The 25,196-nt window shown below is 35.4% G+C and overlaps 1 protein-coding gene across 1 annotated transcript; it reads left to right on the forward strand.

The window, feature by feature from the left end:
- Nucleotides 1-4,621: 4,621 nt before the first annotated feature.
- LOTGIDRAFT_235614 (hypothetical protein) lies at nucleotides 4,622-25,196 on the forward strand (the record flags this gene model as incomplete). Its single annotated transcript, XM_009065023.1, has 24 exons — nucleotides 4,622-4,626; nucleotides 4,722-4,891; nucleotides 5,836-5,930; nucleotides 7,033-7,122; nucleotides 9,855-9,942; nucleotides 10,733-10,813; nucleotides 11,182-11,304; nucleotides 12,084-12,216; nucleotides 12,556-12,662; nucleotides 13,310-13,457; nucleotides 15,249-15,883; nucleotides 16,541-17,163; nucleotides 17,332-17,469; nucleotides 17,900-19,177; nucleotides 19,489-19,714; nucleotides 20,149-20,348; nucleotides 20,957-21,049; nucleotides 21,339-21,512; nucleotides 21,842-22,022; nucleotides 22,356-22,632; nucleotides 22,874-23,061; nucleotides 23,768-23,899; nucleotides 24,253-24,392; nucleotides 24,844-25,196. The coding sequence occupies 24 exons, from the start codon at nucleotides 4,622-4,624 to the stop codon at nucleotides 24,910-24,912; spliced, it is 5,394 nt and encodes a 1,797-aa protein (XP_009063271.1). The 3' UTR covers nucleotides 24,913-25,196.

The following is a 25,196-nucleotide window of genomic DNA, read 5'->3' on the forward strand; positions in this document are numbered from 1 at the left end:
AGTTGATTAAGACTGTATAGAGATACCGCTAATAGAAAACTGATATACTCTAGACTAGATATAAGATAGAGTCTATAGAAGGTTAAATTGACCCAGTTATAAACAGCTGTTTTTCCTTACACTTCAGTCAGCTGATTTATTGTGGCTTCCCTTAATTCTACCCAATTATCTAACTTATTCATTTTCTATCCTAGATAATTGCTTGCATACACATAACAAATCCTTACTTTCTACGTTGGGTGTTTTCTTTTCATAGTTGTGGCCTTAGACATAGCAAATCATAATGTTTGAAGCTTTCTATGTGCAATAAGAGTGCTTAGTAACAAGGGTGGTTGAATTGGTTCTATTATCTGGGTTTTTATAACCACTTTCACTGAGACTAAGCGTTTTATATAACATCAATATCGTAAATGATAAGATATGAGCAGATTTTGCTGTAGTAACATCATCAAACACTTTGTTTAAGTGGAATTGCAATAACCACAGACAACCATGATACACTTAAAAAGTTAAGAAAACCTCCTAAATACCATCTCTTTAAGACAGAGCTCTGGTCTGTTGGTAGTTAAATAAAAGTTTTAATTGTAGAGAAACACAAGAAAACTTTTAGACATAATTAATGGAAACCTAACAATTAGAAAAAACGATTAAATAACCTAGCTTGACGTACAAATTTAAAATCAACCACACCTTCAAAAGTTGAAAGGGAAGTTTGTAAAGACTGTAAACAAAGGGTAAAATCTTTTAAGAAACTTATCAATGGTGGATTGATCAATTTGTTTTATTGACCCAAATAACATAAATAAAGGTCTTGTGTGTGTTTGGGCAAAATGCATGCCTCATAATTTAAAATAGGTTTGTCCAATTTGAGAGTTAATGCAATTTTAAAGAGTTAGATGAGGTCACTTATCGCAAAGGGCTTAATTCGTTAAAGGTATTGAATGTCCCTGATACAAATAGTGAATCATCATTATAAGAAAATATTAGAAAGATAGTAGTGATGTATTGATTATATTAAAAGTATTATGTTGTACATATTTTGATCATTTATCATTTTTATTTTATATAGTTTTACCACAAGTGTTTTACATTGTGTATATTTTTACCACAAGTGTTTTACATTGTGTATATTTTTACCACAAGTGTTTTACATTGTGTATATTTTTACCACAAGTGTTTTACATTGTGTATATTTTTACCATACCCCAGCTTTACCTGGTATTTGCAGTGGTGTTTGAAATCATAAAATATAGCAATGATACACAAAGTAACATTTTTAAATACCATTTGATAAAAAGTTTTATTAGGAATTTTTACCTTATTTCAACCATGTCTTGGCACACCTGGTATTTTCTATGACATTTAAATACATATGCATTGCAGCAATGATAGTTTTAGATACGCCAATACCTTCCATTAATATTATAACAAGTTTTGATAGTTTTATGATATCATGGATTTTAAAATACAGAGATATTGATTTAGTGAACTAAGCGATGGTCTATGAAAAATGACTTGATAAAAAAGTATTTAGACAGTGAGCTAACAGACTACAATGTTCACAAATAGATGGTAATAATTACCTGTTTTATAAAGGAAGTGATAAGATCTATAATGATCTATAGAAGCTGATCAGTGAAGTGAAACCAAGCCACAATGAAGTCCTGAAGGTGATAAACACTTCATGTTAAATAACACCTTTTTGTCATCGTCATTTTTATTCGCTGAATCTTAACTGAGCATTCGTTCAAATCAAATATTGCAATTTTAACGATAATTTCATTGCAAATTTTGTGTTTTGTGTGAAATATGGCCATATTATGTAACAATATGAACACAATTTAAACATTTACTAATGATAAATTCAGATAACAGTTTTAAACTGCGTAAACCTTAATACTTCCATCGTAAGCTGGGTAGGAACACTGTCCTTTTGTGGGAATGGAATAGCTCAGTCTGTAGGAAGTTGGATTGTCATCTGCTAGGCTTATTGGTGTTTTGGGTTTTGGAATCCTCATCAAGAGCTTAGTCTAATCTTAATTTTCTAATGAGAAAGGGAAAGATATATATCAGAATGGTGTTCTGAAACATCAAAAAGGTTTGCAACAGATTGGATACCTTGCTATTACTAGAATCAGAATTATGTCGTCTAGTATCAATAAAAGGGGTAGGTAGTAAGGTAGATGAGAAATTAAAGTTTGATTCCAGTGGATGCTGATATCATGAACTAGGTAATTGTTGAATTGGTTGGATTGTATGATTCTGTGCTGTTGGTTTGTTACAGATACAACATACCTATTACTAATGGCTCGAGTTTTTAGATCTCTACACTATCACACTATACCTGACCACTGGGCAGTCAACCAAGACAGCTCTGACCTCACTACTGGTCATTATAACAAGGTGGTTACGTAACACTGACCAACACTGGCCAATCCTGTCACTATGATCATAACAGCTTATACCCTTTCCAAAATGGAGGTCATTGCTCACTTTTGGCAGCCATTAAAAACTTAAATTATCATGGATTTACCTGAAAATTTCAACAAAATGTGTCAAAATTGTGGATAATAAGTGCCTTGGATGTATTTTTTGAACACTTTTGGAGGATTTTGCCCCGTTTATATTGGAATGATGTAATGGTAAATACCTTGACTATGTTGTGGTTAATGACATGGCAGCCATGTTGGATTGTACAGGTTGCTATTTGACCTCTGACAGAAGGTTATGAAGGAATGTTGGTTTATGGTTCCCTAGAGACCTATATTCCTGACAGGTTGCTAAGGATAAGGCACTGGCCTGCAGCCATTATTTAAGAGCTATATGAGATTGAATGGAATGGTCAGATAAATTTTTGGCATTGTACAAACTTTTTGATGACATTAATTGCAAGCTTATTTCAAGTTTGCTGTTTTTAACGATAAAACGCCATTCTTGTAGTTTCAGTTAAAGAATTGTAAAATGATTGTCTAATATTAAGTCATCTCTTTAAGTCATCTGTGTACTCGTTCCAAAATTATCTAGGGATTGATCTGATGCTCACAGATACCCTTAGTTGCTACTAGTATTTAAAAACCGAGTCACTATTAGATTCTACCTTTCACAATCTGAATTGATCCCCCCCACTCCCCTGCCCTCCCTTCTTAAGAATATAAATTGATAACATCCTGCCAAGTTGATATGAAATTTTATTCAAGCAAGATGAACGATTAATAAAAACTCGCATCAAATAAGAATAAGGTTTAAGTGTAAAAGTTAAACAAAATTTAGGAGTGAGGAATATATATCACAAACACTTGACAACATTACGGAATAAAACACACTTCTAATAAAATATTATAATATATTTCAAGTGATGATGACACGTGTAATTTGTGTTGAAATGTTTGTGTTTAATATTTGATTAAAGAAGCGTGTTTATTCTATAATATTCTCTTGTGTTTGTGAATTCCTCTCTTCTAAATATCATTCAAGTTTTTAATAAGCTGACATGAAATTTTATTCAAGCAAGACGAAAGATAAATAAAAATTCACATCAAATAAAAAACTGATGTTTAAGTGTATTTTAATGATTCTATATCAGTTGTTGTCAATTCTCTATTCAATTTTATGTATAAAAAACAAGTTTAAACAATTCCTAACAGAATATTCACTAGAATTGTCTTCCCTTCTTTCTGTTTACCTAAAAATAAAACATGTAAATACTGTTTATGGCTATGGCTTGTTGAAATTCTGGTTAAGCAAACACCGCCGTCCCCTCCCTTTAAAAGAGAAATATAATTACAAAATTTGAATTTGACAATAGAAAAACAAATCATGACACTACCTAAATCCAATCCCCCCCTGCCCTCTTTTCTTTTTTGAAAAAAATCCCATAGTTATGAAGTAAACTTGTGATCATGTATAAACAAATAATCATTGATAATAGCTGTAGATTGTAGGGATTAGAAATTTTCTCACTGTGTGTATAATGAAGGCATGAGGTCAAGAGGTCAAGCTAGGAAATGGTCAATTTAACAGTAATGTACATTCCACTAGTTAAACTACACTCAGTCTACTGACCTACTTTCTTCCTTCCTGCTGGTTATATATCACAGGTTGCAGTTATAACCACATTGGTGTTAGACAATATACCACAGAATACCCCTTGTTGCCCCAGCAAGATTTCCCCCATTGCTCACTGCGTTTAAATACACTCACAGCTTATTGACCTACTTTCTTCCTGCTGGTTATATATCACATGTTGCAATTATAATCTCTGTGACAGTTTACTTTATTGCACACTTCATGGTGTATATAACTGTTTCATTATATTTTTCTGGTAATATATATCAGATTGAGATAAGACACCCTAACCTTTGAATATTTGGAACAAGAGGAGGCTTATTCTGCTGCATCAAAACGATTTTATCCTCTGAACCTACTCTATTTAGATGTACAACTGTGTTTGGTATAATATTTCTAATAATATAAGATAGCAACTAAAAGCTGACAAATGCAGCCTACTCTTAAATCACATGATCGGATAAGACAATAAACCAAGGTCCTATATGCTACAGGTTGAGACTGAGAAGATTCTCTTGTGAAACATTTCTTATAAAATTTATATTTGAAATGAAAAATGAGGTAGGGGTACAAACAATTTTTCTAGTAACATTTACTTATTTTTAGTAATGTGTATTTTCTATTTTTAGTAATGTGTGCTATTTTTTTATTTACAGTAACAAGTGTCTAAATGAGAAGAGAAGAAGAGAGCAGGAGAATTTCTATATAGAGGAATTGGCCGAATATATTCTAGCCAGCAACCTGGACATGAGCTCCTTTTCCAAACCTGACAAATGTGCAATACTCCAGGAAACTGTGAACACTATTCAACAGATTAGTAAGGAAGGTAAGGCATGTCCTTTTATTAGGGGTAGGGATCAGGCTTGTTAGGGCGAGAATGCTAAAATTCAATTGATAAGTAAGGAATATAGGTCCTAGCCCTTTAGACTTTTAAATGACGTCTGGCTGTGATGGGGTGAGGTAGCATTCAGCAGATTATTAAGAATGTCCTCAAAATTTGCAGGTGGTCGTTCTTGAAATTCATTCACACATGACTGGTTGTTACAGTGAAACTCACATCCCTGCTGTTAACAATTGATCTGTATAATAAACAGAAACTTCTGAAATCAATATCTGGGTTTGTTCATTAAGAAATTGTCAGTTACAATCAAATAAATGATAGATTTTAACACTGACTTTGTTATTGGAAACTTGTTAAGCTCAATAACTTTAAATGAACATAGTACAAGAAGTTAGACTTTCTATCAAGCATTGACAGCTATTTTTGGTTAGATAAAATCTCTACCACTCCAACAAGAAGGGGCTCAGTGAATTAGACATTAGCTCAATAACCAGAAGATCCAGGGTTCAATCACAGAATAGGTCAAGATAATACTTTCAAATTTTGGCCTGCAGGGCTGAGGCTTCTTGTCTTTTGGGTAGGAAACTCAGCTAAAAAACCACTAAGCTTCAGGCTTTGAACTCAAAAGATCACTTGAGGGTTCGATATTGAAATTAAGGAGGCTGTAGTCTATCTTCATAATCCCAATCAGAATTGTAAGAAAATGTACAAAAATAGGACGTAAAAAAACTGTATTTTATTTAAGAGACAGCAATTGTTATGGATATAGACTTCTATTTATTCGTTTTGAACACTAGTACCAGTACCAATTGTTGTCTCTTAATGTGCAGTGATACTTGTAAATGTCTTACAAGTATTCTATTTTATTTGATTTTAAATTCAGTTGCTATGTACCGTTGTGTAACGATTATATCTTGTTTGTGTTGTAGAAACCGGTTGTAGTGAAGCTGTTCAACAGAGTCAGGTATCGTCCAGTAAACCGTCTATTCTTGCCAGTAATCTTCTTGGTCCTCTTCTTCTAGAGGTGAGTTATAACGCCTTATAATCTAACTTCAATTCTTACCATATACCCCTATCAGTATCATATATTCTAGCTTACTTCATCTTGAAACTTGTCAGTGAACAGATCATTCCTCCAGTGAAGAGACTTAAAGCTTTAATCTTCCTGCACTTTAAGAACATGATTCAATTTGAAAATTTCCATTAAACTGCCTCCCCTGCCCCCCCTGTCATAGCAGGCAAGGCAAGTTCAAATTCACCTGTTACACAACCATACTAGTCTCTATTCCCAAATACTCTGACTCTGTCTAAAGACTCTGACAGATGATTTTGATAACTACCGGTACCGTACTTACCTGAGAGAGAGTTACAGCAATATATAGCCGACCACGTCACATGGAAAATTAATTGCAAGTAGCAACACACCTTAAACCTGGGTTGAAAACATGCGTTTCTTTAAAACACTGCGTAGAGTAGGGCACAGAGCAGCGTTAGCACTTTTTTTGCTGTCAATAGAGTTGACAAGAGTTACCACGTGTAGGATGGGTATATTCGGATAAAAATTCCACATTCAATTATTGATTTCTTTCACATGATGTTACTTGAAACGTGCTGGTATAAAAACGTGGTTAAAAACGAATGTAGTAATATCTATTTTGAAATCGACTCTATGAATAGCAAAATTAATTTTTCTGAAGCCATTGGTTGAAATTAGAAATCCTCTCGTTGGTTTTAAATGACATAGAACAGTTGAAAGATATGCCATAAAACCACCTAGTTTTGATTCTGGATTGAACTGTAAAAGAGATTTATTACAATAAAAAGAAATAAAGCAAACTGGAAGAACTATTGATCACAAATCACATTACCTAAGATATATATAATCACATGTCCAATAAATGATAAGTTGACCAATATATAGTACCCTTTTTTACTTGGTATCAGTCCAGAACCTGCAAAAAGATCAGATCTATCAGAGTCTAGGTAAGAGCTAGAGACAATAGCTATCAGAGGCTAGGTACAATTGCTGTCAGTGTCAGGGGCCCAATGCAATGGCTATCAGGGGCTAGGTAGGAGTCGACCAATTCTAGCTCCAGTATTGTATTTGTTATTTTTTATTCTTTCAGACACTTGATAGTTTTTTATTTGTGGTTAACAGTCAAGGAAGAGTTACTTTTGTATCAGAAAATGTTAAGGATTACCTAAAATATATTCAGGTAGGTCTGAGTTTCTGTTATTTTATCACTACCAGGGTTCAATTCATACTGCTTCTGCATGTTTTGGATTCACAGTCCTCATCAGGAGAGGTAGTTTTGAAACGGTAGTTAACTTTCTAGCGTTGGATATAAAGGTATTCATCCTCAATGAATGTGGAATTTGAATTCTCAAACTTAGACATTAAGATTATTCATTCAATCAGTGGACTGGATAAATTGTTAAGCATTTGTGAATCATTACTTGTAGTGTTAAGAATTTAACGGAATATAGAGGGATTCTGTTGTATATTCACGACACCAGGTAAGTCCACTGATGTATATACACTCTCATTGTCTATGTTTGAGAATTCAAGTTTTATGATCATTCTAAGAGGTAGAATACCTTTAAAGCAGGTCTCACACTGTGATTTCTCTACGATGTCTTGCACAAACTCTAGCTATACATGTATATTTAAAATTGAAATTTTATGTTCATTCTAAGAGATAGTATTCATTAGTTAAGCTTATGAGCGAAGAAGACAATTTCCTGCTAAAAGTCTCTAGTTCATGACAAGTCATTTTGCCGTCATATCATGTTTGATTTTACTTACAAACGTGTGAATAAAAATAGTGAGAAATCGTGAAATCAAGGGATTTTTTTGTGACCTTTTGACCTAAGATTATCTCACCTAGAGATAAATTATTGATGATGATTTAATGGCCACTTATCACCTCATCTGTCTCTTTCTTTTTCTATTTTCTTACTTTTTATCAAAGTGACACGTTGTTGTAGACCTACTTAGTTTTTATTTTGTGGCTATACATGTACATATCCCTTTATTTACTTGTTTAAGAATATTACCCTCTTAGCTTTCTTCTGATAACTGTATAATCTTGAATATAATGCCCTGAAGTAAATCTGTAAAAAATCTCTAGTTCTTACTTCGTGACCTAGTACTAGGTTTTTTTCTAAATTTTATTCCTATATCACTGTAACACTGACTGTAGATAAAAGGCCCTCTGAACTCAATATGAAGGCGCGCCACAGATACCCTTTGACAATCTGTTCTCGTTCAGCGTTTTACAGAAATGTTATTGACTGTTGATAATACCCAACCATCTTAACAGAAACAAATTCACAAGTTGGCATAACAGACACTATAATACTGAGTTTCTCTTGATTAATTTGTGCTACTAGAATCAATAAAATAGTTTCACTGTGATGATCATCTCACCTTTAACCCACAAATCAATTGAACTTTGACCTGGTGTTTAATTGACCCTTGACCTGTATTTGATTAATTATCCCTAGCTAGAATAATAATGACCAGTCAGCTCTATATATATATATATATGTCTATGAGTACTTTCCCTTGATCATCTTCATCAATACGTTTGTGATTTTGTCCGGGGTAAAGTTTAGATTCAGATTGGGTTGGTTCCTTTGGAAAATCTGCAACAGGCTGTGCACGCTAAAGATAAGTCGACAGTTGGAAATAGAAAAAGAGTAGGCTAATGCCACTTTCTTGGAAAAGTTACTCTCATACAGTGCTTAAAGTAAGATTGAGGTGCATAATCAATTAAATACATTCAAACATTATTCCTGTTAAGTATGTAGATAGAGAGGTTAACACAGAAGAGAAAATTTGCTCTATTTGTTACAGGCTGTAGATTTTAAGATTCTTGATAATTTAAAATTGGCTATTTATTCCTAATTTCATGTTTATAATTGCCTAGAAATTGCCACATTTTAGCAACATTTAACACCTGAACACATGAGATGATATTTCCTGTGTATATTAGCATAATAAAGTGACAGGTGTAGAACAGTAGGACATTAAACTTCATTAGCCTAATAATAAAATACAGAACAGTAGGACGTAAATCTGTTTATTTCAGTTTCCAAAACCCTGTAGATTTGCCTGTAAATGTCCTTGATACGCGAACAAATTCTAGAAAGCCTTTTTGAGCATCTTAAACGATTTTTCCCTTTAAAGTTGATCATCAGGGGTCTGACTTATTTTAGACACCTTGGAGGTCAATAACTAATTATTCTAACTATCAATTTAATTACACTATTTCTTAAAATCTGGATATATCAGTTATCTCCCAGAAATAAGGCGCTAGTTTGAAAACTAAGAATTGATGATCGATGGACTTCAATTTATCTTTGGTTATCCAGTCTCTTGAGATATAGTACTATCTAGATTTGACAAGTTGAAACAGAATTAGTTTTGTTTATCCAGTCTCTAGAGAGTAACGTCTCCGGAAACTAAATAGAAACGACCAGCGCTAATTGAAAAGACTTGATAATTGTGTCACTGTGAACATTGTTAAAAGAAAGAAAAGCTGGAGAGGATCTTAACGAACTTTTCATGTTAGATTCAAGTTGTATCACAATAAGGTTCCCTTTCATTGATGGCTTGATTAAGTCCGGAAAGATGGAGATAAAAATAGAAACAAATCCACAAAACGAAATTAGCAAAGTAGGGCAAACAAAGCTCCTTGTTTTAGGGACAGGTTTGGTATCCGTTTGACCAATCATATCTTAGTCAAGGAATCTATTAGCTAAGCTAATCAGTAATAGTGTTCACAGTTCAGTGTTAAAATTTGAGCTTTTTCAACATTTCTATATATTTCTTCCTTCTTTTTATTTTTTCTTTCTGTCCTTACATCCTTTATTCAAATAATTTGTCAGGATGTCTTTGTTTGTTCATCTTTTATTCATTCATTCTATTGTGTTGTAATTTCAGGATGATCTTGTTGGAAAGAGTATTTATAATATTATCCATGTGGGAGACCACGCTGAATTTAGTAATTATCTCAAGCCCATGTCATTGGGTAAGTATAGTTATACTCCTTCAGCCGGTGCTTTTGTGAGTTTTCTCAGGTGCGAGTGTTTATCGGCTCCTAAAGATTGGAATTATGACAGAATCTGTTCAACAGTCTTTACCTAATTTCGTTATTTATACAATTTCTATGGCCGGTGCTTTTGGGAGTCTTCTCAAGTCTTCTCCATAAAATCAGAATTAACCAAACCTGTTCTCTCAGTGATCAACAATCTATCACTGTGAATTCAGTTATGACCTTTTACATTAATGACATTCAGGGGTACCCCTGTCAGTGATGAAAGTGATGCTTACATGGGAAGGTGTCTAGTCGTTCGATTGAAACAAAAAACCATGGCCCATTGTGCTACAGGCTGGGCACATTAAAGATCCCTTGACAGTTGGAAATGAAAAAGCTGGCTAATGCTGCTGTCCTGGCAAAATTTCCCTCATTGCACACTGCATGGTGTTGCTCGTCCTCATTAGGTAAAGTAGGCACAGAAAAACTCCATTCATTTCATTATCGATCGACATATTGCATAATTCTTTTTTATCAACTTGGTTTGCATGAAATCTTTTTTAAATTGATATGATTTTTAAAATGCGTTCACCGTATCATTTTGATGAGTTCGAGGAATATTTTAGAATATACAATGCAAATCTATGCACACTCGTCTGTTGCTAACAGACATTTAATATAAAGTTTTGATGTAAAAAATATGACATCTAAAAGAGAAAATTGTTTTTTTGATCAAGTTTTATGTTAATAATATTAATTAGTTTTTTTGTTGTTTTTTTTGCAGGTAATATAATATTTCCCAATGATAATTCTGATTGTAATAAAGCTAAGAATTTTAGTTGTAGAATGCTCATTAAACCTGCATGTAAGTTGGTATTCTTTTGTTTATTATTAGAGTTAGGGTGGGATGGGATATATTATTGTCTAGGGTGGAGGCCCTGTGTTTAGGGGTTGTTTAATTTTATTGTCTGGGTTGTGGGTAAGGAGTATGTCATGTATTTTTCAAGATAAGAAGATACACAAGGTTTATCCCCTATAACAATATGTTACTTGCATCTCTTGAACCAGCTACTCTATACACTACGCTAATCCCCTATCACGATAAGCTACACAGTATTTTTCTCCTAAAATAATAAGAGGATAACAAGATACCATTGAGGGACAAGAAGATCCCCCAGAAATATAACAAGATTTATAATGAATCCTCTAATATCTATTATTTTTAATCTAAAGGTGAAGTAGATACAGATATAGAAGTTAAACAATCCTTTGTATGTAAATATGAGAGTATGCATATTACTGCTGTTCTACAGCCTTATTTAACAGAGAGTTTTTCAGAGTCTTATACAGAATCAGGTATGTTATAATACAGAGGGGGGTAGGGGAGACAGCTCTATTTAACAGAGAGTTTTTCAGAGTCTTATACAGAATCAGGTATGTTATAATACAGAGGGGGTAGGGGAGACAGCTCTATTTAACAGAGAGTTTTTCAGAGTCTTATACAGAATCAGGTATGTTATAATACAGAGGTGGGTAGGGGAGACAGCTCTATTTAACAGAGAGTTTTTCAGAGTCTTATACAGAATCAGGTATGTTATAATACAGAGGGGGGTAGGGGAGACAGCTCTATTTAACAGAGAGTTTTTCAGAGTCTTATACAGAATCAGGTATGTTATAATACAGAGGGGGGTAGGGGAGACAGCTCTATTTAACAGAGAGTTTTTCAGAGTCTTATACAGAATCAGGTATGTTATAATACAGAGGTGGGTAGGGGAGACAGCTCTATTTAACAGAGAGTTTTTCAGAGTCTTATACAGAATCAGGTATGTTATAATACAGAGGGGGTAGGGGAGACAGCTCTATTTAACAGAGAGTTTTTCAGAGTCTTATACAGAATCAGGTATGTTATAATACAGAGGGGGTGGGGGAGACAGCTCTATTTAACAGAGAGTTTTTCAGAGTCTTATACAGAATCAGGTATGTTATAATACAGAGGGGGTGGGGGAGACAGCTCTATTTAACAGAGAGTTTTTCAGAGTCTTACACAGAATCGGGTATGTTATAATACAGAGGTGGGTAGGGGAGACAGCTCTTATCATTGACATATTATTGAATGATTATATTTTATATTACAGAAGGACAACAGAGGTGTTTGGTTTGTATCGCTCGACGTCTTCACCTTACAGAAAAGGCCAATATGATGATCGGTACAGAACATTTAATAACTAAACAAGATCTGAATGGTAAAATATTAGAGTACGATTCAAGGTGAGTCCTCCACGAATCTCAGATAAATTTTAACTCCATGAGGCGTATAGATCTCCAGGAATCTCAACTATATTTTAAATTCAGGAATTGTTAGATCTCTACGAATCTCTGATTGTTCCTAACAAAAGATACTAGGGATAAATTTACACCCCTAGGCCAACTTCTCAAAAAATCTGTCCATAAAACATCGTCATTTATTCAGTTTGTCAATTGCATATAAACACCAATAATGCTATTGAGACCAACATTTCATTTTGAATGGTGAAAACTCATACCTGTAAACATATTTTTTTTATAAACTGTTTGTCCTAATGCTCAAGTAATTCATTCCTGTTTCAGTCATTTAGCTTCTAATCATCGTATTGGAGTAGATTTTATTGGGCAGCTCATTCAGGATTTCTGTCACGCTAATGATATTCAACAGCTCAACAAACATTTTCAAGAAGGTAAGAGTTATAGAGTTATTGCCCTTGCCATTGGCTTGGCACATCTTAACGTCTGAAATGCATGAAGAATAGATTCTCGTCTATGCTTTCTTGAGTTTATATAATGCTTTGTCCATGCCTGAATGGTTGAAGATATTTAATTTTGTGAGATATGTTCTTATAGTGGTCATGAGTTCTAAGTTTGGTTGGAAAGTCTGGTGGTCTTAAATAAGTCACCTTTCCTCATTATTCCAGTTGACCCAACTGTAAATAGGTACAGATAATTCTGAAACATCCATGCCAAGAGGTTTGGCCAAAGACCAGTTGGGGGAAAGGATCCTCATGAACTGAAGTTGTTAACTTTGTGTGGCTCGATGTTAAAATCAGTTAACACATAAAAACTTAGTCTGAAACTTCTGCCTCTATTCCAGCATCTGATGGATATTTTGACAGTTGTCAGCTGGAGTAGAGTCAGAAAACAAAGACCCTGTTAAATGGGGTTTTTCTACACTTGATAAAAATATGCTATAAATATGCTATAAATATGACGCTTATTTCTAGGGTGTGTTATCAAAGTGTGTTAATTATATTATCATCTGTGTGTTAAGCATGATTTCTGTATAAGTCTACGTGCGCGTGTTTTATATTATATTGATTATATTTTTCAGTGCGTAAAAACGTTATTAACACCAGTGGTGTATTCAGATTAAAGTTATTAGAAGGAAAGTACGTGTTTGTCAGGACTAAGAGTAAACTGGTCAGTAATCGTGGTTCCAATGAACCAGAATATATCATATCAACTCATCAAGTTGTAAGGTAAGTCTTTGGTGTTTGAAGTTTGGGAGTTGTTTGGGGTGACAGGTCTGAACCATGTATAAACTGGTCAATAATCATTGTAACTCCTTAGTTGTTAGCCAAGTTTCTGGTATCTGATTTGTAGGGATTGTTTGGGGTGAGAGGGGATGTTGTTTAAGCAGTTGATTGTCTGAACCATGTATAAACTAGTCAATAATCATTGTAACTCACTAGTTGTTAGCCAAGTCTCTCTGGTATCTGATTTGTAGGGATTGTTTGGGGTGAGAGGGGATGTTGTTTAAGCAGTTGATTGTCTGAACTATGTATAAACTAGTCAATAATCATTGTAACTCACTAGTTGTTAGGCCAGTGTCTCTCTGAATGTTGATTGAAATTAAGGTATACATACTGAATTTCGTTGTATATTAGGGAGATGAATATTTGAGGCTGTTTTGTATAACTTAATACACTATAGATTTAAGGAGAAATTCTGAAATGAAGCTAAATACAAAGAATCTTCCTGCATGAAAGTCTTGTTGGATTGATTTTTAAATGTCTTAGGGGCTTGTTAAGTAGGTGTATTATTGAATAATTTTAAGATAGATATGTTCCTCTACTGTTAACTAGGATCAGTTCATATTAAACTTCTCCTGGCGTAGGATGAGATAAAAGAAGGTAGTTTTAGTATAACTAGAATGAGGTGTTGGAGAATTACTACTACTGTAAGTATTATTCAATATGATCTTAATATATTATATTCTAATTGTCTAGGGTGGTTGTATAGATATGTTCCTCCACTGTTAACTAGGATCAGTCCATATTAAACTTCTCCTGGCGTAGATTGTAGAGGTTAACAGCCAGTAGCTATCTATTATATTTCCCAGTCGTGGCACATTCCTTCTATAGAAGATGGATGCATGGAGGCTGGGGGTTCTGGTTGTTGAGTTGTAGATCCGAGTTGTCCTGTTTAAATCAGATAGTTGTTGACCCTGGTCTGAAAAAAAAATTGGGTTTCATTTTGAAAAAATTATCTTAAATTTTGAAGAAGGGTCTAGATTGCAGTTTTATTCTGTAGAATTTTTATAAATCTTTATATTTATTTGCCAAAAAGTATTTTCCAATTTTTCAAAATACATTAAAGAATTTGAAAAAAAAAACAGATTTGAATTTTTTCAAATTTTTCAAGGTTGTCTCCCTTACTTGTGTTTAACAATGTAAGTCAAAAGAATTTGTTGGTGACAGTTGTGATAGAATAAACTTTTTGCCATGACAACTTTTTAAATTGATTGTACCATGTGATAAACAGGTTTTATAATTGTAGTGTGGATATTATACAATATACATATATCAAATTAGCACCCTGAAACAAGCAACCAGAGTTTTTATACAATATTGTGCAATACTAGATCAAAAAATCAGTTTTTGCCATAGTGATGCTATATATGGTAAAGCAGTTCCGCAATATCAGGAACCACAGACAATGTATGGAAATCGGAATGATGCAAAAGAAACCATAAATGTATTTGATGGGAAAAACCCAGAAACGTTTTGTAACCCCTTTGGATATTTAATATTTAAAGAATTTAACTTCTATTCTATTATGTTTCTTCTGACTTTTTGACGTGTAAGTTTTGATATAGTTTATTATAGTCGAGAGTTATAATTATGTTGTTGAAAGCTGCTAATATTTTTTCATGTTTTCTTACTTCTAGATGATACGAATGACCAAATTGATAGGAAGATTTTAATTGGAATGAGGCTTAGATTTCGTTGTAGAAAGTGGCTTAAAATGTTTCTGTTTTTTACTTTCAGAGATTGTGATTCAGAGGTGGAGTTAAAAGGTTCGGCTTCAAGTAGTTTAAGGAAGTCCATTATTGGACCAGTGGGAAATAACAATCGGAATAACAATATGGCTACTGGTGGTATGACGTCTGCCTTACCGATGGGTGTGTTAGGAGGCGGGCAGAACAATTTTATTGGCCCCCAAACCTCCAACCCGAAGTTAAATTTAACGGATAATTTAAGTGGATTTGACAATTGGGATAGTTTATTCGGTTCGGATAATTCTTCGGATTTAGTGAACAGCTTAACAAGTGCTGCGAGTTCTGGGAATTCAAGTAATACGTCCAACCCGTGGGCAAGTTTGCCCAAAATGTCGCCTAACAGCTCAGCCATGGGCGGTGTTAGTGGATTACCTAATCAAGGCAGTAAAAAACCAGCTGCTTTAAGTTTATCACATCGAACCAGTTCTTTATCATTTGACGGACAAGCTAGCCCAGGTTATCCAGTGAGCCCAGGGCCCCGTAGTGCTGGATTTCAAGTGCCCTCGGCTAATCGTATGCCTGGATATACCGGACAACGTAGTCCGGGTTCTGCTGGTCAAATTAGAGGACAATTTATGATACCTGCTCAACATAAGAAGAACCCATTAATGTCTCCCCCCTCGGGTTAGCATATTATTTTTATTTCAGCATGGCTTACTTCTCTTGTTTGTTTCACGGACTTGATACAGCATGGGACATGTACACTTCACATTAATATAATACTCTATTATATTAGAATTATTTCCTTTATAATTAGTATTACTTTATAATTTAATTTTATTACTTTATAAAAATCACGTTGATGTAGCTGAATTTTTACCTCGGCCTGTGCTTTCGTAACTTCAATTATATGTTGTTGTTACATCCACTCTTAACTAACATGGAGATCTACTTCTAAACATAGACTGAAATATTATATAGTGCATTTTCGACCTGTTGTTAATCTTGGTTTAGTGACTTAAACAGCAAACACATGTTCACTGGACCAGAGATTAACAGTCAATTGTAAATTTCCCTCATGGCACACTATATGGCATTGCAAGTTTTCATATTATCCCAATTAGAAGCATTGATTACACAAGATTTCCATCAGTGCTCACTATACAGCAATGTAACTTAATATTTCCAATTAGGAGCAAGTGTGCAATATCAGTTTTCATTATCTTAATTGAGAGCATCACCTTCTCTCATTACATAGTACATAACAGTACAAGTTTTATCTGAATATCGACCAAAAAAATGCACAAGACTTCATTCCATTCAATTTCTTTATCTTTTCAGCGGCATCATCAACATGGGGGCGGAGTTTAAGTCAAGAATTACAGCCAGTATCAAGTTCAGTCAGTTCACACAGCCCTCATAGATCACTCGAACATTCTCTATCTGCTGACTTGTCACCTCGGTACATGCCCGATAAACTGAACTTTGACACGAATACGTCAAGCTGTGGTTCGTCTGCGAATGCGTCAGAACGAGGAATGGGTAAGTTGTGTCAGTTACTAACACAGGATACCTCTTTTTCAAAAACAAGTGCTCTTTACAAATCGCCTAAAATGGCACGGACTGATTCCTCCTCGTCTGGTCGCGGAATTGTGGATAGACTGGATTATTCCCCTTTTGATAATATCAGCCAATCACCGCAGCCTGGAACAGGAACCAGTTCTCCGGAGAAGCCTCAAAGTACGTCTGAGGAATCGGAAGTAGGATATAACAAGGTTCGTGAGGAGAGAAAACAGAACCTAATCCTGAAAAAACTTTTAAGTCAAGAAGATGAAGGCGGAGCCACGTCAGTGATGGATCAAGAGGTCACAAGTTCACCTCAAACGTCCAATGAGAATGATTCTAATTTGGATTTAGATCGAAACGAGGCCGAAGCGAAGAAACCCAGCAATGCTATATTAAAGGTAAGATAAGATTTCTTTTTTTTTGTGAATATTGAGACAAACTGAAGTTTAAGAAGCAGATGTATAAAAAAATTCATTCATTCATGCGATTTATTGTTGTCTTGATTTAGGAATTAAATAATCTATTAAAATATATTTTGTGATAAACAGTGATAATATTTATTACAGCAATTATTAAATGAAGATGATGAGAATGATATTGGCGCCACGGGTTCGATTCTGAATAATTTAAATGATGAAGATAAAACCGGGGAACTCTTACAGAAGTTACTTCAAGAAGAAGAAAACAATGCATCCACTCCAGGGGTACGTATTACTTTCCTCTGAATACTGACTCCACATTTTACCCTTTTTACAGTGCTTATAGTAGGATTGAGGTACCTAATCAATTAAATACATTCGAACAAAACTGTTAAGATAGAGAGGTTAACACAGAACAGAAAATTTGCTCTATTTGTTAGAAGCTGTGGATTTTAAGATTCTTGATAACTGAAATTTATATATGGCTATTTAGGTCTTTGTAAATTTTCAAGTAATTGCCTGATTCACAATTTGCAAGTTTATAATTGCCCAGAAATAGTCAATTTTAGCAACATTTATCTCCTGAACACATGAGATGATATTTCCTGTGTATATTAGCATAATAAAGTGACAGGTGTAGAACAGTAGGACATTAAACTTCTTTTCATTAGCCCAATAAAAAAGTAGGACAATTAAGTTTGTTTTTTTTCTTCAGGAGACGACAATCCGAGAAGCTGACAGTGGATCTCGTTCTCGCCACCAGTCTGGACATCAGGACCCTCAACCCTCCTCTTCCTCAGGGTCACAGGGTCACACCACCCCCCAACATAATTCCTTCTTAGATGAGTCCATCTTACGTCTTATCAACAGCGGACCGAAATCATCGGCTGTGGCAGGAAACATCATGAAGAATAAAAATTTAGACCAGTTCTTTAACACGTTGTGGGAAAAAGATTCAACATCGCCAAGAGAACAAGGTGCACGTCTACGAGGGCCGCAGAAAAAACGTAAAGCTTCAGCTACGGATGTTGACAGTACAGATATGTCAGACACGGAACCGAGTCAAAGCTGTTTAGCCAAAAATAACGCTATCTTGGCTCACATGCTGTCCAAGAAAACTGCGAAGGAAAATATGGTCCTGAGCACTCAGCAGACGGTAAAGCCTACAATGGTCCCACAAGATCGTCTGCCCAAAAATATCATAGAGAGAATAATACAAGTGAAAACAGAGAAAGAAAAAGAGGGAAACTCAGGCCCCAATTCGAGGGATAATCCATCAACAAATCCTAATATCCCTTTTCCTGGTAACACGAAAACGGGCCAACCATTCGCAGGTTTGAATGAAAATAGCGAAGATTCGATGATGAGCTCTGAAAGTAACCAATTAGACATCATTCAGCAATTGTTGAACCAATCAGAATCCATGGAAGTTGATAATGGAGACAGTAACGATCCTTTGTTACAAGGTATTCTTCAACAGGCTGCCGAACTGGAGCAGGACATTAACAACAGCCAGCATCAACATCAACAACAACATCATCAGCAGCTGAACAACTTGCAACAGCAGCAACAACAACAACAGCAGCAACAACAACAACAACAACAACAACAACAACAACAACAACAACAACAACAACAACAACAACAACAACAGATCTCTGCTGCTGCTTCTCATCCACAACCCAACCAATCAAATCTGTCCTTTCAATCCAATCAGCAGACATCGTCGTCAGGGTTACCACAAAACCAGACGTCAAACCCCGAACTTAACAATATGGATGACTCAGCTTTTATTAGTCAATTAGAACAGTTGCTAGGTGACAACATTGACAATCTCCTTGGTAATACTCAACAGAACCCTCCTGCTTACAACAGTCAAGATGCTAGCGACCAAATGGCCATCAACGCTATCCAGCGCCAACTAATGGGCGAAGATCTCAATTCTGTCTCAAATTCGAATTTCCCCAACAATCAACAACCATCTCCTAGTCAGGTCGGCTTACTTTTTTCTTATTTCTAGCCCTTCCCCCCTCCACAGACTCTTTGCCTGAGAGGACTTTTAATTCCCCCACCCCCATGAGAAAACAGAGCGTGTCTCTAGTGAGACAAGTGTACTTTGATAACCTTTGATTCTACATGTAGCAAGCCTACAGTTGCAGATTATTCCATATTGGAACCCTCAAGCTAAAAAGTGTTACAGATCGCTGAAACTTAGCTCAATTAGCTGGTAAAATAAATTATTATCCCTTTTATAGCCTACAGTATTCAATTCATCACAATGTACATATTCTTTTTTCGTTGCAGATGTCTGAGTTGTTGAACCGACAAATGGCAGCCGTGTCACAGCAACACAGTCGCCTAAATCAGACCATGAATCAGCCTGGGATGGGGCCGATACCACAGGCCATGGACGGGCAGTTTAACCATATGACAGGGCCCAATATACCTGGGCTACAATCTGGGTTTAATCAGGCACTGTCAGGAGGTATGGGCATTGGGCAACCTGGTCCTAGATTTAACACCCCTCAAGGTACGTCAAAATATTTTTACTAGTTACTTTTACTAGCCCTTTTGACAAAATTTTATTTTTTTTCATCAAAAGATAAAGGTTTGGGGGGTTTTAAAGTAACAAGATCCTTTTAAACAGAAGTCAAACGAGAATATAAATTGCTTGGTCTGTTCTCTTAATTTTATGAATTTTACTGTTTCCACCATCATAGAACTAGATGTCCTGATGAGGATTGTGTATCTGAAACATATGTCAGTGACATGCGAAGGAGCTATTGTCTATTAACTAACATCAAGCCCTTTATTGGAAAGTTGACAAAATAGCTGTCCTAATGAGGATTGTGTATCTAAATACTTGTTGCCAGCTTGAGTCAGGTTTTATGAATATATGTAACTGAAATGCATGATTTTAGCTAGTTTTTAATGTAAATAATAAGACTGATGGTTGATTTTTAGGGATGCCTGGCCCAGCTGCTAGACAACAGATGTTCCGTGGAATGAATCACAGTCCAATGGGAGCTCAAGTTCGTCAAAATTTAATCCAAAAACAGAAGCAGAAAGATTTTGAGAAGTTACAGCGTCTGCAGGCTGCTGAACGACAGAGATTATTACAGCAACAGCAACCAATGAGACATTATGGGGCCAGATTTCCCTCGGTGAGAATTTTGATTAAAAATTGAATTTAAAAAGGGTTTTGAGCTGTTTATATGTCCTCTTGTTGCATTATTCCAACATAATTAAAGAAATGCTATAGGACAGATTGCCATCAGCAAGATATATTGATGAAAATGTGTTTAAGGGGTTTTCTTTCTTTTTTATGTTTTATCTGGGGCTATTTATGGTTTCTATTTGCACCATTCCAATTTTCAGTTAAATGTCTTCCTGGTCACGTATTCTCGAAACGATCTTAGAGCTAGGATGTCCTAGGTTCTTATCTTCTAACATTGATTCTAGGATGTCCTAAAGTCTTATCTTCTAACATTGATTCTAGGATGTCCTAGAGTCTTATCTTCTAACATTGATTCTAGGATATCCGAGGTTCTTATCTTATAACATTGATTCTAGGATGTCCTAGAGTCTTATCTTCTAACATTGATTCTAGGACATCCTAACGCTAAGATCGTTTTGAGAATACATGGTCTGGTTCCTGTAATTATAGAATGCTGAACTGTATATGAATAACTCTGATAAGGGACCATTCTGATAACTATGTTGTTTTTTAGATAATGGAAATTGTATTTATTGGAAATTTAACATCTTTCAGGGTTCAATGGATGGAAACCAGCCTCCATTTCCAGAAAATCTGAATGAGTTGATGAATACTGGGCATGCCCCTAACGTTACACTTCCTGTGGGGGTAAGTAATATTTATTTTCACTCCCTATTGTGGTTTTATGTAATAATTATTTGATATTCAGGTTTGTTGACTCAGCATCCCTTTCAGGGAGTTCACATACCTTAAATTTTTAGTTAGTACTTGGGATTGTCAACTCAGCATCCCTTTCAGAGAGTTCACATACCTGATAATGCTTATTTGGTATTTAGGTTTATGCTAGTATTATTAGTTGGTACTTGGTTGAAACTTGGTTGAGACTTGGTTGAGTATTTTATTAAGGTAATAATGTTAATTTGTTTTTCTGTTACAGAGAGGTAAAAATCTACCGAGTCCAGTGTCTCCACGATATAGTACCGGAGGAATACAACAGCCACCATTGAGTCCTATGTTACCCCCTTCTACCCCTCCTTCTTCACAACTCTCCCCCCATTTTAACTCTACCAACCAACAACAATGGAACATGAGAGGGGCCCAGCCTGGCATGGTAAGTTATCATTAGAATTTACAACAAATATTTCTGGTTTGCCAAGTGGAAAGCTGTTTTTAAAAACACTTGATGATCTGAGTTATATTCTAGTAGGCATTATCTTTTAGTCTTGTTGTCTGTCTAAGAAATATGAAAGTGGATGATGATATGTGCTTGTTTTAAGTTAAGTTTGGTTGAGAATAATGATATTGTGGATATGCATGATTAGTTTTAATCAACGACGCAAAATTACCTCCAAATATTTCAGAATTGTGTGTATACGTGTTCACATGTTTTGTTTTTTTTTGGCAATTTTCTGATATTTTCTCGGCATTTTTGTATTACAGAGTAACCAGTATAATCTACAGAGACACCGATCTCTGTCTGGTGGGAACGTGCCAAATCGGTTCACCGTGCCTGACTCTCAGTTTTCTACGAACCAGTCCAAGATGATGATGTCACCCTCAGCCCAGAACCAACAGATGTACGCTCGACAGATGTTACAGAGACAGATGAGCTTACCACCAGGTGCGTTTATTTTATCTTATGGCCTAGTTATATGTTACGAGGCCAGATTTTGCGGTTGCAGGGTATCTCGAGTTTGATACCACACTAGTTAATTTTACCGAGTCAAAACATATGTATATGGAAAAGGGGCAAGCCCTAGTATCCAGGCTTCCATTCTGTTACCAGGAAGACCAGATATCAGTGTCTTTAAACCACAGTGCATGCATGTAGTATACTTATATAACATGACAAACTACCAAAACATCCTGCAGCTGAAATTGTAGCCCACGTTCAAATATTTCGACCTGCGTAACAAAAAGCAGTAGTTTAAACATATTTTCTTGTATATTGTAGGTCGAGGTTCACCAAGATCTACACCTCATAGTCCGTTTGGAAACAGTCCAGACCCCATGTTGATGTCCCCTAATAATAATCGAGGCCCTGGGTCACAAGTTAGTCCAACATTTAGTCAAGGTGGCATGTCAACAGGCTTCACCTCTCCTCCTATGTCAGCCCCACCGAGTTACTCAGCTGCTTCTTTATCTACATCCGCCACATCAAATAATCCCAGCCAACATTTTTCAGATTTTGATTTAACATTTATTGATTCCGCCATTTCTGGAATGGATGTGTAAGTTTTTTTGTTTGTTTATTATAATGTTTTGATCGTTCTTTGATGTCCAAAACTTCTCTATTTTCCAGATGCTTCTGTTTTTCTAAACTTGGCACATTTTATAGCAGAATTAAATCAAACTTTTGTATGGTTTTAGTAGTTTCTTATACATTCTTGGCGCTGAAAAAAATTACCAGCCAATTTTTGATTCATTTACCAAATTACCAAGGTTGAAAAGATTTGCTTTGTTTACTTGCAGTAAAAAGAATTTAGGAGATATATCATCGAGTTCTACGTCCCAATATGTGAAACAAGAGTTACGTAATAAATGTAACGCTCGCTCAGAAAAACAGCACCAGTCTCAGCAGCAACATCAACTACATTTACCAGTTGACAACAGCAGCTACGATACCGGAGGAGAGTTACCACTCGATATTCTTGAAACAAGTACGTTTTTTTCTCTTTTATGAATCTTACTATAAAAGAGCGATTCAGAAAAATACAATCCTGGCTGCTTATTCTTGAAACAATCTTAGCGCTAAGATCTTTTGAAGAATACATGGCCAGCTTGCTTATTAAGTTGGTGGGTGAGGATTGCAACTCTTAAGTTGTATGTTTTTTTCTTATTCTCAGTTATCTAAGAAATGACAAAATGGATTAGTTTTGAATTAAATTGCCAAAGCGCAATGAAGATGTCCCTTCACTGGAACAATCATCTTTGTTCTGACTAGATTGGAGAAGTAGACTTGCTGGCCATGAACTTGTTGCTTTAAACACTAACACTGTTATATTTTCTCTAGTAAATATGGCAAAGAAATGCTGGCTATGAACTTGTTGCTTTAAACACTAACACTGTTATATTTTCTCTAGTAAATATGGCAAAGAAATGCTGGCTATGAACTTGTTGCTTTAAACACTAACACTGTTATATTTTCTCTAGTAAATATGGCAAAGAAATGCTGGCTATGAACTTGTTGCTTTAAACACTAACACTGTTATATTTTCTCTAGTAAATGACATGGCAAAGAAATGCTGGCTATGAACTTGTTGCTTTAAACACTAACACTGTTATATTTTCTCTAGTAAATATGGCAAAGAAATGCTGGCTATGAACTTGTTGCTTTAAACACTAACACTGTTATATTTTCTCTAGTAAATGACATGGCAAAGGAACACGGAGGTTCAATGGGTGATTTTGATGATAAAAACGAAGATCCTGTGTCTCAATCCAGTATGGAAGCACGGAAACGTTACGAACAGTTTCGAGCCTTATCAGACACACCCGGTAAGTTCACTTTAAAAACTAAAATAATACAGAAAAACCATATTGTGTTGTTGGATAATAGCTTAGGTTCTTGAGAAGCATGTCTGCTAGCTTGTCCTTGGTCAAACCTCTGTAAATTGAGAAGATCACAACAATAAGTCTTGTCTAGGAGCTGATCTTTTGTCAAAATTCTTGGCAATGAGTTACAAGGATAACAACTTAGGTTCTTGAGGATCCTGTCTACCAGCTGGTACCATTGCCCTTGGTTAAAGCTCTTTGCAATGATAGCAATTTAAAATTAATTTTGCTATCAAGGCTTGCAAATTTTGCTGTTTATTAAAGACAAGTTCCTAACCAATGATTTCTGTCTTCAGATTTAGAGGAGGCTGCAGCCAAGGTTTTTCGTAATCAATTACTCACGAATCCAAATATCAAACAACCACCAGTAAAACAAATTGGTGGGGGGAAGCTAGAGATGTTACCCTCAGTTAATGTCGTCCAAAAAGAGCCCAGGGTAAGTCCAACATTGAGATGATTGTAAATAAAGGAGTTTGAGGTCCTATTTTATGCACCTGATTGGTCTAATGAAACTTGACAATGCCATGAAGTATGCAATGAGGGAATTTTGTCAAAGACGCCAGCATTAGACAATTTATATTCTGAATTGCGTTACTCTTTTTAAGGATGTTCGTCTTTCTTTGTGACACACTGAGTATTTGTGTATTGCCCCAGCCAACTATGGTACTGCCGACTTGTATCATACTTGACCTGCTTGGATTATGCTATTGCTATTATAGCCAGGTTTGCCTTGCACGTTTTAAGGATGCTCTGGTTGCATTTATGTGGTACACAGAGCATTTGTTTACCTTCTTGAATTATCCTTTACAGCTATTTTATCCTGATTTGCCTTATATGTTTTAAGGATGTGCTATAGTGTCTAACAATATATGTTTTTAAATTTACAGACCCCCATAGAAGACATCAAGCCTGCTGATCAGAAAAACAGTCTTCTTCAACAACTTCTCTCGGAATGACAAACAATGAATTGATGGTTTGTGAAGGCACAATGATACACGTGCATTACATGTTGAAGGATCATGTCATAGGATATGGACACGTGTGCACTTAGGCTCATACATCAGTCCATCTATCAGTATTTGATGTGACACATTGGCGTGTGGATTACTACAATTGTGTTGTCATCATTGCGTGTGCATGTATGTAATTGTGTCGCTTCCAGCAATGCACGTGCATTTTGCGTGAGCTAAGAATAAGTGGCTCAGAGAAGTGTGTTATGTGTCATAAACTGTGTGTTCAG

This window comes from Lottia gigantea (genome assembly GCF_000327385.1).
Source record: "Lottia gigantea unplaced genomic scaffold LOTGIsca_67, whole genome shotgun sequence".
Taxonomy (NCBI): Eukaryota; Metazoa; Mollusca; class Gastropoda; family Lottiidae; genus Lottia; species Lottia gigantea.